The 14,915-nt window shown below is 43.6% G+C and overlaps 1 protein-coding gene across 2 annotated transcripts; it reads left to right on the top strand.

Annotated features, from left to right (window-relative positions):
- The first annotated feature begins 35 nt into the window (after positions 1 to 35).
- chst10 (carbohydrate sulfotransferase 10) lies at positions 36 to 10,821 on the top strand. Of its 2 annotated transcripts, none has more exons than XM_063212767.1 (6): positions 36 to 213; positions 5,315 to 5,454; positions 6,472 to 6,563; positions 7,568 to 7,802; positions 8,148 to 8,253; positions 8,458 to 10,821. In XM_063212767.1, coding segments are annotated over exons 1-6 (1,143 nt in total). In that variant the 5' UTR covers positions 36 to 211; the 3' UTR covers positions 9,026 to 10,821. The 2 variants fall into 2 exon arrangements, with proteins under 2 accessions (XP_063068837.1, XP_063068836.1); XM_063212766.1 differs by lacking the exon at positions 36 to 213 and adding an exon at positions 2,176 to 2,379.
- Positions 10,822 to 14,915: the final 4,094 nt, after the last annotated feature.

Raw genomic sequence — 14,915 nt, forward strand, 5'->3', positions numbered from 1 at the left:
TATAGCAGCATCCCCTTCATAATGCAATCATGAATCATATTTATGTATGTATTCATTATTCATTCATGCAGTCAGTGTTACACCTGCAGGGTGAGCTGTCAACCCAACAGGGATCAATCCGTTCCTTTTTTTAAATCAAGAAAGCTTTTTTAATTGAGAAATCTTTTTTCCCCAGTTTTCTGCTGGTGTTCAAGCCCTGATAAACTTATCAATGTAAGTCTCCACATTCTATCTTATCAATAACTGAAATGTTGCACATTATGTCTAGTACATGTCTTTTTGATCAAGGGCAGGGTCACAGATGTTAGCTGAAGCCTACTTATAGTCGCAGCCAACTTGTGTACTCAAACTTTAGCCTACTTAAGTAATTCATATAATTCAATAGAGCCGACTACCGACCCGCCAGGTTGGTGGGGGAAGTAATTAACCAGTGCTCTCCCCCATCCTGCTCCATGACTAAGGTACCCTGAGCACGGTACCGTCCCGCCGGGCTCCCCAGGGGCGCCATTGAGGGCTGCCCCCTTGCACGGGTGAGGCATAAATGCAATTTCGATTTGTGCAGTGTTCACTTGTGTGCTGTGGAGTGCTGTGTCACAATGACAATGGGTGTTGGAGTTAAAAAAGGAGTTGGAGTTAAAACATTGTCTATTAACCCATCACTTTTAAAATAACTACGTAATTAGGGCCTTAGGTCCAAAACAGCCCTGGTGTACCCCCTCTAGGCTGTTAAAAAGTAGTGAAAGAAAGTGAAAAGTGAAAGCCCATTGGGAAACTCCAACTCCCATTGTCATTGTGACACAGCACTCCACAGCACACAAGTGAACACTGCACACAACGAAATTGCATTTATGCCTCACCCATGCAAGGGGGCAGCCCTCAGTGGCGCCCCATGGGGAGCAGTGCGGTGGGACGGTACCATGCTCAGGGTACCTCAGTCATGGAGGAGGATGGGGGAGAGCACTGGTTGATTACTCCCCCCACTAACCTGGCGGGTCGGGAGTCGAACCGGCAACCTCTGGGATGCAAGTCTGACGCCCTAACCGCTCACCCATGACTGCCCATAATTAAATATGTTAAAAAGAAAATAAATACACCATTTAATTAGGCAAGGAAGGTCCCATTTAGTATTACTTTTCTTCCAGTGAGTAGGCCTATATAGCCCAAGAATGGCAGCAAGGTTACCTACCAAAAGACTATGGACAAACAACAAGGAACACTGAAGAGAGTAAAACTGTTGGAGTTGGAGAGTCTAGTGCAGGGCTATTCAAATGGCGGCCCTGGGGCCAGATGCGGCCCTTGGACAGCAATGCCCCCTACAAGCCCCTTAAAATATAGAATATTTTTTTTAGAATTTAGAGATAAAAGTATGGGTTCCTTTATCGTGCTGAAATGGGACACGACACGGGACATTAAAATGCAGGAAATTACATCTAAGAAATGCAAAAGTTTCTGGAGGAGGACCCCCAGACCCTCCACTTCGATAAAGTCTCCCATATTTTTTTCATTGACAGACGGCAACCATAATACATACCTATAGTTCGGCCGCTTAACTGTGAGGTATTTGAAAAACTGGCCCTCGTTAACATTTAATTGAATACCTCTGGTCTAGTGCATTTATGATGTGGATTGTGTTTGTGCACGGCCAATGAGTTGGTCTCCAAATGACTTCTTTGTGGGTGTGCCAGGATAAGCTCTAGACAGTGTTTCCCAACCAGGGGTACGTGTACCACTAGGGGTACGCGAGCACACTTCAGGGGGTACTTGGAAAAATGTAATTTTAGCAAATGCATGGAGCATAGTCACACTGGAATAGAAAAAGTGATGTAAAACATGAGATAGGGGGTACTCATGGCACAACCAAAAGGCTTGGGGGTACATGAGACAAAAAAGGTTTGGAAACATTGCTCTAGAAGACTAGGCCTAGGGCTACTACTACTAGCCTACTACTACTACTAGGCTACAACAACTACTGTCTACTACTACTACTAGGCTACTACTACTACTAATAATAATAATAATAATAATTTTAGCAACCACATTATTAGGCCTATTTTTATTATTATAGGCCTAGTTATTGTACTTTTAGTTATTATTGTTATTATATTGTTGTTTGTTATTATTATTATATTAAGTTGAAAAGGTTGTCTGATCTAGGGTCAAATAAGCGATTGTAGCCTTGAAGTCGTGTTTACCCATTGTAACGCCAGGGGCGATGTTGAGTCTGAGGGTGGTCTGTGGCAGTGGTCATGATGAAAGAGTTTGTTCTGGGCCCATGTGATGAGATAGCTATTTGTCAACACAACGGGACAGTCACAGATCTAACTTGAAATGGATGGACATCGCTTATCTTGGGGATGTGCGGCCAGCACATAAGCTATGGTAATAAACTCTGCTCATATCTTCTCTCTAAACGCGAATGCCATCTGCCTCTTGTTCCTAACATAGCTATCGTGCGTAATGGTCGATAACGGTGCGTTGAAAGTTAGCTTGGTTAGCTTCCTGATGCCATGTTTATTGTGTCCTCTGACGATGCTAGGAACTCAACTTTTTAATGCTTAGACACAAACTGTACATTTCACAATTCCCTCATGTAAGTCTCCTCAGCTCTCATGTTTTATTGCCACTTGGCACCTCCTCCACATCTGCCCCCAAGCAGAATTCCACCTAGCCAGCTAGCTCCATCAGTGGTGGTGCGCTGCCTGGTGGGCTGTAGCTAATGAAAAGTAGGTTGTAGTTCTAGAGCTGTTGTGACTCGTTTTGTAAATTAATTCTTATAGTTTAACAATATGACGTTCGTTTAGTTATAGACCGTAATGTCGCTGATTTAAGTGCCCTGCGAGTCCAGCTAATTTACCCAGCTGCTGTCAGGTCGACTTGACATGACAGTCCGCTATTCGCCAGCTGACAGTTAAACCTCTCCATGTCTACTACAGCTGGGTGTCTACATTGCAGACTAAGGGAATCTATGTTTACGTTTTACCAGGGTCAGTAATAAATGTTGTCCTTGCCTGCAAACCTCAACAGCGCGTACTAGGACCTATCAGGAACATTGATTGGCTGAGATAGGGTTGGCCATTCCAGGGCAGGACAGTGTGTAATGAAGGTTGTTATTGCTTGGCTGAATGTACATGACTTGAAGGTGTCAGTGAGTTGTTTTGTACAGCTTTGGGAAGACACAACAGGAGCCAAGTTTGATGGTGGCATACTTTAGAAAGTATGGCTTTACTATTTGAAAGTCATGATAATCAGGCTAGCTTTACTGTTTAGGCCTACCATTGAAAAACAAATGCCCATTTCAGCTTTATAAAGTTGACACACTAATACACTCATTTCATTGTAAGGTGTGTCTGCTTTTATTCTCTTGTCAAGTCTACACTAGGCGATCAATCAGTTTTAAAAGGTTAACTAGCAGAGAGGTCCGTCAGCACTGTGGGAAAACATGTTCATTGGGTAGCCTATTTGCTGTACAGTGAATGGCGAAGTGTATATCAGTATCTCCTTAAAGCTCCTTAACCCCTTGATGCCGGATGCTACATAGTGCAACATGTCTGCTGGGAGCTGTATGACGTTGCTTTAGGCTCATGAAATTAATGGGGTTTCTTTTAATGAAAACTGTTATGTTGAGCTGAATGAATGCATGAAGCTCTGGAATGCATCAGCTGGTGTCTTGTGAGACTGGTGTGGATCGTAAGACCCTTGTCTTCTGTCCTTCCATCAGAAGTGTCCATCTCAGGTTCAGAGATTTTTTAAAAAGTAGAATTTTGATCCAACCAGCTCACTTGTTACTCAGCCAAGAAGGAAACTGGCAGGTTTTTTTAACCTTCTGAAACCGAAATCGATACCTCTGCTTTCCATGTTTCAGGTGCCATGTGGTTGGCAGTCGTGTAGTGTTTTAGGGCAGTGTTTCCCAACCTTTTTTGTCCTGCGTACCCCCTAAGCCATTTTGTCATATGATGAGTACCCCCTCGCCCTCACACATGCTCTGTTCCTCTATCCCAATGTGACTACACTCAATATATTTGCTATTATTACATTTTTCCGCGTACCCCCTGAGGTGTGCTCGCGTACCCCTAGTGGTACACGTACCCCTGGTTGGGAAACACTGTTCTAGGGAATGATGTGTCAGCCCTGGCTAACAATGATCATCTCTTCCCACCCCCCTTGACTTGGTCCCCTGAATAGATGAAGATGTTTGTATTGTGAACCTTGTCTGACAAATGTTACGTGGAAAACATTAAAGGACCACTACAGCCATTTTCAACATGAAAATTTGGATGTTTCTGGGAATAAATCAAATGAAATGTAAACAAACAGCTGCCCCCATTACAATGACCAGGGCCTCGGAAAAGGCTGGGGGGAAAAATGACTCACGTACTGACAAGTCCAGGGTAGTGTGAGCATGAGCATTACAACTGCATGTTGAAATTGACTGAAGTTATTCTTTAAGATGGCTGGTCCTCTTGTTGATGGCTGGCGGTCAGTGTATTGGATGATTATTATCGGCTGACAACTAGCACTAAGTCCCACCCACCCCCATTGACTTGGTCCCCTGGAAAGATTAACACTATCTCTATTGTGAACCTTGGGTAACTAAAATTGTTCTGTGGGGTAAACACTGTTAGACACTGGTCTTCTTGCACACACACACACACACACACACACACACACACACACACATCCCCCCGTGGTGCAGGTGCAGCGCGGACAGCGATCGGCTGTGAACTTGGAAGATGATGTATCAAACACACAAACACAAGCAGGTAATTGGAGTGCTTCTGGGTCTTCACCTTTATTCCTTGGTGCTCATCAGTGTAGGGGCTCTCAAACTTGGTCCAGGTAGACAGATGCTGAGGCACTCAAGGTTGCAATTTTTTACTTTTTTATTTGGCTACAATGCCTACGCATTTCGGGACTTATGGCCTTCTTCAGGGAGTATCAAGAGTTGATACTCCCTGAAGAAGGCCATAAGTCCCGAAATGCGTAGGCATTGTAGCCAAATAAAAAAGTAACAAAAAATGCAACCTTGAGTGCCTCAGCATCTGTCTACCTGGACCAAGTTTGGAAGATGATGTGTTAGCCCTGGCTGACAACAAACACTACTCCCACATTGACTTGTTCCCTTGGAAAGATAAATAGTCTGTATTGCGAAGCTTGGCTGAACCTTGGCTTTTGAAACCTTTTAACTTGCCTGGGAAGAAAGTCACTGTGATACAACGTGACCTCTCCTGGTTAAACAAAGGTTAAATAATATATAAATGGCTAAAAAAAGGGCGTTGGTCCCCCCCCTTCTCCTCTTTCCCTCTCCGTGGTGCAGGTGTCGTGTGGATGGCTGTCGGCTGGTGCATTGGGAGATGATGCGTCGGCACTGGCTGCTAGTGGGTGCCTGTGGCTGGGTCCTCCTGCTGCTCATGGTAGCGAGCCGATTCATCAACTACAACCTGCGGGTGCCGGATGGTGAGTGACACAGACAGCGGCAGCACACTCCTAAATACGAATCTAATTTAATTGGATGTCATGATGAACAGACATTTCTTAAATCTTAGTGATTTAATGTGGTATACTGATACAGAACAGATATAGACATTTTGGCCTAAGGCAGCATTTATCCGTTTGTCATCTAATAAGATTTGTATTTAATACTGCTGCATATCCTTACTGGATGGTAAGTAACATGGACATTAGAAGGTTTTTCAAAAGGCATTTTTGTTATAACCGTCCTATAAAACAATATCACTACGCCATGTTTAAGTGAGACAGTGCTGACTTAACACACTGCACTTTTTCAGAAGGCCCATATTTTTTATGATATGTTGTCACAACAATGTTGCAACTACAACACCACCATGCCCCCATGTCTTCAAAGTAGTGTGTGGAGGCGCATTGTGAAAGCATAAATCAATTGAACTTATAATGCATATTATGATGACATGCTATATTCCCATTTTTAGGCAACATGATAGATAAAGAAACAGGCAGCTCACAGCTGGCATAGAGGTGTACAAACCACAGTCACCTTACATTCACATATAAGTGCAGGCACAGGGATGGGGGCAGCGCAAGCACGAGAGGTTCACAGGGTGTTCAGTTGTCATTTTCACACCGTCTACATGCGTGTTCTATCGGCGAGATTCAGCATCCCGTCCCTGCCCTCCCAGTCCATACATTTCAATGGGAGCACACTCACACCTGCGCAGAAAAGAAACTTCAGTACTAAGTTACAACTCGCACTTGTCCGGGCTTTCTCTCGCGGGCCCATCCTTGCGCCCCGCTGACACGGCGCTTTGATTTTTTAACCGTTTCGGCCTGACCAAGGATTCATTCGGACATGTTTTGCGTATGCCCCATGCTTGCAGTGTGAAGTGCCGTTCACCTGGTCACTGAACCACTGACCACATGAACCACTGCCATTTTAATCTCACATTTTAGAGTTACAGGTTGGTGACGTGTACATGTTGTTGATCTGTGTTCCAGACTACAGTAGTAAGGCAGAGTCACGGTCCTGGCCTGAGCTGACCATCCACACAGTGAAACCTCAAAGACCAGCATTGCATTCTAACAATGTGGTAAGGCTCCTACGTGTCAAATATTGTTTCGTTGTGTTGATTAAAAAGTACACTGTGAAGTGTTGTTATTATAAGCATTGTTGGAAGCATTATAAAAAAATATTATAAGCATTAAAACATGAATGCTGTATGCTATAGACTGTCCATAGTGTTTTGGTAATCGTGCTGCCACTCTTGGGCTATAGGCTTAGGATCCCTGAAAGAAAAGTAATACTCCACAGGACCATCCTGGTGAAATAATTCATGGCTGACTCTTCAGATATTGTATTAAAGGGGTATGCCACTATTTTGGGGCTTAATACAGTTAAAATCGTTGGCTGGGGTTTATAAAGGTGGTTAAGTGCCTTATTTTTCATGTTAAGCGTTGTCTTGCTTTAAGACAAGTTAAAAGAGGGAGTATGTCGCTAAGCTAGTGAATGTCAATGGATCCGTGTAGCAAACAAGACAAGGGCTTACATGAAAAATAAGACACTTAACCACCTATATAAACCCTGGCCAACGATTTTAACTGTTTTAAGCCCCAAAATAGTGGCATGCGCCTTTAATCAGGGATTAAAGTATTCCAGTAGCAGACCGGATCTCCGCCTCACGGTGATAGACTGTTTTTTTCCACCACACTCTCAAAAACAAATGAACACCAGAAAGTTCAAGCTCAGTATTTTTTTTGTACTTTAATCCCTGATTAATACTCATAGCACTACTGTTTAATACACATATGGTAAAAGTCTGGAAATCATCTCCCATCAAATAACTTTAATTTTAAAACAAAAACTTTACTCTTAAATCTGAAAAAAATGACATGACAGAGTCTGAACAATGTGCAAGGGCATTTCAAGTTGGGAATGAAAAATTCTAAGAAAAAGTTAATCAGGAAAAAGCAAGAGATGTGTAAATATATGAAGCATTTACAGTAATTAAGTTGGTTTTCATCATGTATAAAACAATTGTGCGTGTGCGGGCGGGCGTGTACGCATGCATGAACACGTTTTTTCCTCCATCTCCAGTCGACTGCAGCAGTCTTATCCACCGTCCCGTCGGACTGGCACTCAGTGGTGGAGAAGCGCCTGGACCTGCTGACCGCCGTCTGCAAGAACAGCTCCCTACGAAACTACACCCACACGCCCATCAACAAGTTCCTCCTGGACCGCATCTTCGTCTGCGACAAGCATAAGATCCTCTTCTGCCAGACCCCCAAGGTTGGCAACACGCAGTGGAAGAAGGTCCTCATTGTTCTCAATGGTGAGTGTCTGTGACTGTGTGACCCTTAGCTGTATCTGTGTCTGACCGTGCTTGATGCATGACGTGTAGTGACTCAGCACCAGGGGGCTGGCAGTGCACTATGTTGCATCTGTGTCCATGGTACCTGCCGTGACTGAGGAGGGCCACAACTCTGCATGAATGCGAAAGCTCCTGACACGGATGCAAAACCCACAAGACAAATGCAGTGCACTGGAGAAGGAAGGAATTGCTCATTAAAAGTGTGTATATTGTAAGATATTTTAAGATTTTGTTCTTGGTCCGGTACTATTGTAAGTTAACCAAAAAGTGGAACACTCTTTTTTTTTTAATTGTTTTCCTCTGTAGGGAAATTCTCCAAAGTGGAGGACATTCCAGAACCATTGGTCCATGATCATGAGAAGAATGGCTTGCCACGCCTTTCATCCTTAAAGGAGAAGGAGATCAAAGAAAGGTCTATGAAAATCACCTTGATTTCTTTGACACCTTTACAATTAGTTTTTTTCTCTAAGTTAATGCATCATATTGGTATATTAAGTATATTGGTATATTACAGGTAAGCCTACATAATTGTTATGATGGTATGTCTACTACATGAAACTACATGTAAACTACATGACATTGAACTTAATTTGCCTTTTGTTGTTCTTCGAAACAGACTGGACAATTACTTCAAGTTCTTCATCGTACGTGACCCTTTCGAGCGCATCATTTCCGCCTACAAGGACAAGTTTGTGAAGAACCCACGCTCTGAACCCTGGTACAAGCATGACATTGCGCCCGCCATCATCCGCAAGTACCGCAAGATGCGCCAGGACACTGAGGATTCGGGCGCCCCCCGACACGCCCCAGGACTGCGCTTCGAGGACTTTGTGCGCTACCTGGGCGACTCCGTTGGCCAAAAGCGACTGAACAAAAAGTTTGGGCAGCACGTGATCCACTGGATAACGTACGTGGAGTTGTGCGCCCCGTGCGACATCAATTACAACGCAGTGGGCCACCACGAGACGCTGGATCGCGATGCGCCCTACATCCTCAAGGCGGCTGGCATCGACAGCCTGGTGTCCTACCCCACCATCCCGCCGGGCATCACGCGCTACAACCGCACCAAAGTGGAGAGCTACTTCTCCGGCATCAGCAAGCGGGACATCGGCCGCCTCTACGAGCACTTCATGGGGGACTTTGAGCTTTTTGGCTACCCGCGGCCTGACTTCCTGCTTGACTGAGTTGGCGTTAAAAGGAGCGCTAGAGAAAGCACCTTCTATCAGAGGCGGATTAACTGAATTGAGAAATTGACATGGCCCGGCGTGCATTTCTCTATTCTGCCTGCACTCTAGCTTAACTTCCTGAAGTACCTACTGTATGGATCAGTGGGCTTTTAGGGAATCGTTTGGACTGAATATGTGGCAGGACTTTTACTTTCTGAACCCGGGATGGCAGCCCTCTGCCTCCCATTAGGCTAATGTAGCATCCATCTTAGCATGAGGTACAGGTGGCCAACCCCCCGTACCAGATTTAACTGATGGCTTTGGCTGTTCTCAGGCCAGGCAGCGGAACGCTGCTGGCATTGGACATTCTAGAACTGAAACACAGACCAGGCGGCCGTCAGTTGCTGACCTGGCTCTGGGGTGCGTTTCTGGACAGTGTTGTTGCTAACTATGTTAGCAGCTGTCTTGGTTGCTGTGCAGTTTCCCATAGGCAACCATCTAAGTTGCTAACTGGTTACAATAAAGCTTTTCAGAAACGGGGTCCTGTTAAGCATGTGTTGTTAACGGCGATCACTGACACTACTAGATTTTGATGAAGATTGTTTGTTACATTAGCAGGGCTCCAGACTTTTTTAATGCTAGTTGAATTTGGTGGTCCTTCCTCACTGTTCAGGAGCACCAGTACAACGTGTAGCAGGACCAGATTAAATTGAAAAGCAGAACAAGTTATTACTAGAAAGCATTGTTTACACTCCTATGACGGAAATAAAAACAATTAAATGAAAACTAAAACTAAAATGAGCACTAATCAAAATAGCCTTCGGGCTAACGTTACAAGTTCCGGGTCAAGAACAATAGGTCAAAGGCATTATGCAGTTATTAGATGATCTCTGACTGACATGTGGAAACATTCACTCATGCAGACAATGAGTTGGTCTAGCTAGCATCACACCATAGGGTATAATCCTAGTTGGGCCAAGAATTGTGGCCTGGCTCTGTCCTCTATTTACAGCGCTCTGGGCTGCGTTTCCCAAAAACTTGAGGTGTCCCCTAGGCAATATATCATAAATAGGTCTCACATCATCACTAAGTTTATACATACACTGTTTTACTTTGCACATGCACTTTGCGCAAGAATTGTATTTGCATGTGCGAGAAAAAAAACACTGTATGTAGGCCTATACAATTATTGTGTGTATAAACTTTTAGTGATGTAGTATATTGCCTGGGGGGGTACCTCATACTTAACCCTCTGAGGTCCGAGTGCCCTTAAGAGGGCAAGTTGTCTCCAAAAACAAATCTGTAACTCTGTGAGTTTTTGTCATTGAAACATATAAGTCACACCATTAGAAACCTCAGACCTTCCAGGTTCCAAATATATATATATGAAATGAAAATACTTGAAAATATCAGGGTGGTGCAAGCAGCCTAAAAGCCTCTGAAAGGCCTTAGACCTCAGAGGGTTAAGTACTACTTAGGCTGAAGTACAACTTTTGGGAAACGCAGCCCCGGCTAGTTTTGAATCTGTGCAGCAAGTCAATGGGATGGTTAGCATGGTGAATTTGCCTACGGTGCGAGCTCAGACTATACACTTCGTTTTATAGTCTGGCCTACCAGGCTATATTAGTACTTTACCAGTAATTTGTGTATGTCACCTACCCGTAGTTGCCGAGGCCTTGCCTAAAGCAAACATGGGAATAGTGCCAAACTATTAAAACTCACACACTCAACACAATTGTCGGTTGAATTTCTAATATGGTTACGCTACTGAATTTATCATACTTAAAAAAAAACATTAAACAGTATTTAACAGGTGTTGTTGTCGTTTTTTTCTTTCACAAACATTGATTTTATGTTGAATTGCCTTATAGTTACAGGTGATGTTCAAGGTGAAATTCCTATCTTTGCCTTGAAATAACATTCCACTGATGACAGCAGCACTACCCAGTCTACCTCTTAGGAGAAGTAGAAATCCAGTACATCTCTTAGGGACAGAAACATCCAGAGCTCTAAACAGTCAATCAGCAACAGATGATTCCAATTCCAACACTTTCATGCAGAGCTTCTGCTATAACCTCAATCACAGTCATCAAAATGGTAATGACTTTGTCTTAATCTGTTAATCTGTAATGTCATAGCAATGCCGTTATGAGCCATAGCTAAGCTTTTTCCGCGACTGGTGAATGCGCGATCGCATCTGGAAGAAAGGGCTACTAGAAAACTGTTGCTGTTAGCAGCCAGAAATGAATGTATGCAGAAGGCTTGTGTGGGTGTGTGACAGAAACTGACTGTTGTTCTTGGCTGTTCAAATACATTTCTGTAGAGCTGGGAAGGTAGCCTGAATTGAATGAACCACTACTCTGTTGTATTGCTGCAGTGTCTGTTGACAAAGTGCCCTTGTGCTCTCCAGACAAATACACCTTACAATACCCCGAACCTCACCCTGACTCCATGACAAATTCGCAAGCTTTTCCGTTGTCTGCTAAAGGACTGCATCGCCTGCTTCTCATGTCATGAAATCTTTAACGTTTTTTCACAAGCCAACTGCATATCCTAAATTATTTACAGAAAACAAAGGAATGATGGGTTGATTTGTTTTTGTTTTTTGTTTTTTTTGGTTGTTGTTTTTTTTTTTTGGGGGGGGGACACACGACAGTGTGTGTCATAACAGTGTAATTATAAAGTCATAGATGAGTCATTAACATTTTCTCAATGTCATGTTCATGAAAAGTTGACATTGTTTGACACAATCGAATGTCACTCTATGGCAAGAGTCATGCAATGTTTATGCCATTGATATTATGTGGATGACATGTCCATGACTGCGTTACGACACTCTTATGACACTCATGTCATACGTATGGCGCAGGCATCAAGTCAAGTGTCCTTTTTTTGTTTAGAATGCATATAAAATTAAATGAGGCATCTCTGTGCAAATTAATTGAGCTTAAATGCATCATATTATTCAATGCATTTCCCCTAAAGCTGCTGTTGTAGACATGGAAAAGTTAGGACAATTTATGGCCCAGGATTTGTCATAATCCCTACATGACAATGAAAACAGTGCACTGTATGTATTGGAGTGCTGCCACAGGGATGACGGCTCTAACGGCAATAACGACAAATACGGCTGTGGATTCGTGCCTTTCATAGAGTCAGGGCGGTGGTGTATTATGAAGCAGAAAGGCAGTGCATTCTTGAAAATAACTAATGACATATAAAATATACTACATGATTGAGCTTCAAAACAGCTAAATGTCAATAATCCCCCAAACTACAATGGTCTACGGAATCATTTTAAAGCCATTTTACTCTGTTTGAATTGATGCACAGTAGGCCTACCTGTCTTTTTGCTCTTTAGGGCAGTATCCCTTCCAAAGGTCAAAATTGATGGCATAGGCTACTGTTATGAAGTATATAGAATGTATACATTGTAGTGTTTGAGGAGCAACATTTCTTGCTGTTTGAGTGCTTTGCTCTGCCTTTAGAGAGCCACCACAGACCTCAGAGCAGAGCACTTTGTCAGTGGGTGAGCAATGTAATATTAAACATGAGCCAGTAGAGACAACACACCCAGCTTGTGCATCATGACCTCACTTCATTTGCATGATGTCATTTCCTGTCTACAGGACACTCCTTCCTTCACGGTACACGGGTTCTTTCCATTATCCTGACTCCCATCCTCCCTTCTGCTTGTGGCCTTGTGATGACCTCATTGACCACAAATGTTTTTTCAATACCTCGCAAAAGCACAATTCCTAGTCAATTTTCTCATTGGCAAACAAGATGTTAAAGGGGGAAAAGTCCTCCAAAAAGTTGTTGTGGCTAGAGTGACAGCGGGGAAAGTTAATTGTTTTCTCCACGGAGACGGGGCATCAGCGAAGCGCGAGACCCCAGTTAGGATATTGAAAAGAACTTCATGTCATGTCATGTGTGGGTTTGAGGCATATTCTCTGCACCCTCTACTGGTCAAATAGAATAGAAAGCCTTTATTGTCATTATACAAAGTATACTGAGATTTGAGCTTCACTACAAGGTGCACAGTCCTTTACAGATGAACATAGTCCAGTAAGTGTGAGTTCATTGTCGTAACAGCTTTGGGGAAGAAGCCCGTTCTTCATGCTATTGGTTCTGGCTGGTAATGCCTTGTAGTGCCTGCCAGAGGGCAACAGTGTGAAGAGATGGAAGCCAGGATGTGTGGGATCTTTAATGATACTCCCGGCTCTACTTACGCAGCGGGAGTTGTAGATGGTGGGTATGGGAGGCAGGGGGCAGCCTATGATATTTTTTTGTGCTGTTTTGGTCACCCTCTGCAGTCTCTTCCTCTCAGCCTCAGTGCAGCTTGAGTGCCACACTGACACTGCGTAGGTCAGCAGGCTCTCTATGGTGGAACGGTTAAAGGTCACCAGCAAGCTTGAGTCTAACTGTTCTTTCTTTAGTACTCTCAGGAAGTGCAATCGCTGCTGGGCCTTTTTTTTTTACCACAGCCGAGGTGTTAATCGACCTGGAGAGATCAGCGGAGATGTGTACACATAGGAATTTAAATGAGCTCACTTGCTCCAATCATTCACCATTGATGTACAGGGGGGGGCAGGAGCATCTTTGTTCCGCCGGAAGTCCAGGATGAGCCCCTTCTGTGCTATGACACGTACTATAATAAGTGAAAAGTGAAAGCCCATTGTCATTGTGACACAGCACTCCACAGCACACAAGTGAACACTGCACACTGCACACAACGAAATTGCATTTATGCCTCACCCGTGCAAGGGGGCAGCCCTCAGTGGCGCCGCATGGGGAGCAGTGCGGTGGGACGGTACCATGCTCAGGGTACCACAGTCATGGAGGAGGATGGGGGAGAGCACTGGTTGATTACTCCCCCCACCAACCTGGCAGGTCGGGAGTCGAACCGGCAACCTCTGGGATGCAAGTCTGACGCCCTAACCGCTCACCCATGACTGCCCTAATGACAATTAGGGACAAGGTTGTCCTGAAAAGAAGGCCATTTGTTCCTACTCCTTAAAATCATTTAATTTAGTCAAAAAAGGGAGTCCAAGGCACTCTTCTTGTGCAAAAATATTAAAAAGCCCTTTATTAAAACATGGCTATTAAGTTTAAAAACATGGGAGCAGAGACCCACGTGTATCTGCACAAGCCTTCTTCAGGGTACTGCTCAAACAGGAATTCATGATATACACCTGCCCAGCACAGTGGGAAGTCACATGAACCATTTCCCAGGTAAACATTACATGCAGGGGCAACTAGGTGGCTACGCAGGTGTCAAAAGCCAGTAAATGGTCAGTTAGAGAGAGAGAAAAAAATTAATAAAATTTAAATACATGCAAGAGCCACTAGATGGCCACACAGGTGTCACGGTGAATGGCCAGGTAGAGGGAAAAAATATATACACAAACAAAATAAGATACATAAAGAGCCACTAGGTGGCAAACGGCCTAGATTAGGACCGCTACCAATACTATAAAACCACTTATAAACTGAAAAGTCATTACAAATAAGGACTAAAATCAATTTCTTCATTTAATCATAGGTATGTCATGGCCTGCAAAGTGTATATGTAGAAAGTTTCCCTTGGAAGTAATAATTTTAAACTATCTCCACCCCTAATATTCTTTTTTGATTGTTTCTAGACATTCAACCATTAACCCATCTGGATTGCTATTGTGTGCTGTGTGAAAATGTTTAGCCATAGGATAATCCAAGTTTACCTTCCTAATGGCATTTTTATGCTCGGAGACTCTGTCTTTTAGACACCTTTTTGTACGGCCTATATAAAAAACAGCCGCAGGAACCGTACACCACAAAGGGTATATTGCAGTTGATGAGTGCTTGAATGTCATATGTTTTGTTAGATTTTAAATAAATTAATTGTTTGCATTCTTTCATGTTGGAG

This window comes from Engraulis encrasicolus, chromosome 12 (assembly GCF_034702125.1).
Source record: "Engraulis encrasicolus isolate BLACKSEA-1 chromosome 12, IST_EnEncr_1.0, whole genome shotgun sequence".
NCBI classification, from domain to species: domain Eukaryota; kingdom Metazoa; phylum Chordata; class Actinopteri; order Clupeiformes; family Engraulidae; genus Engraulis; species Engraulis encrasicolus.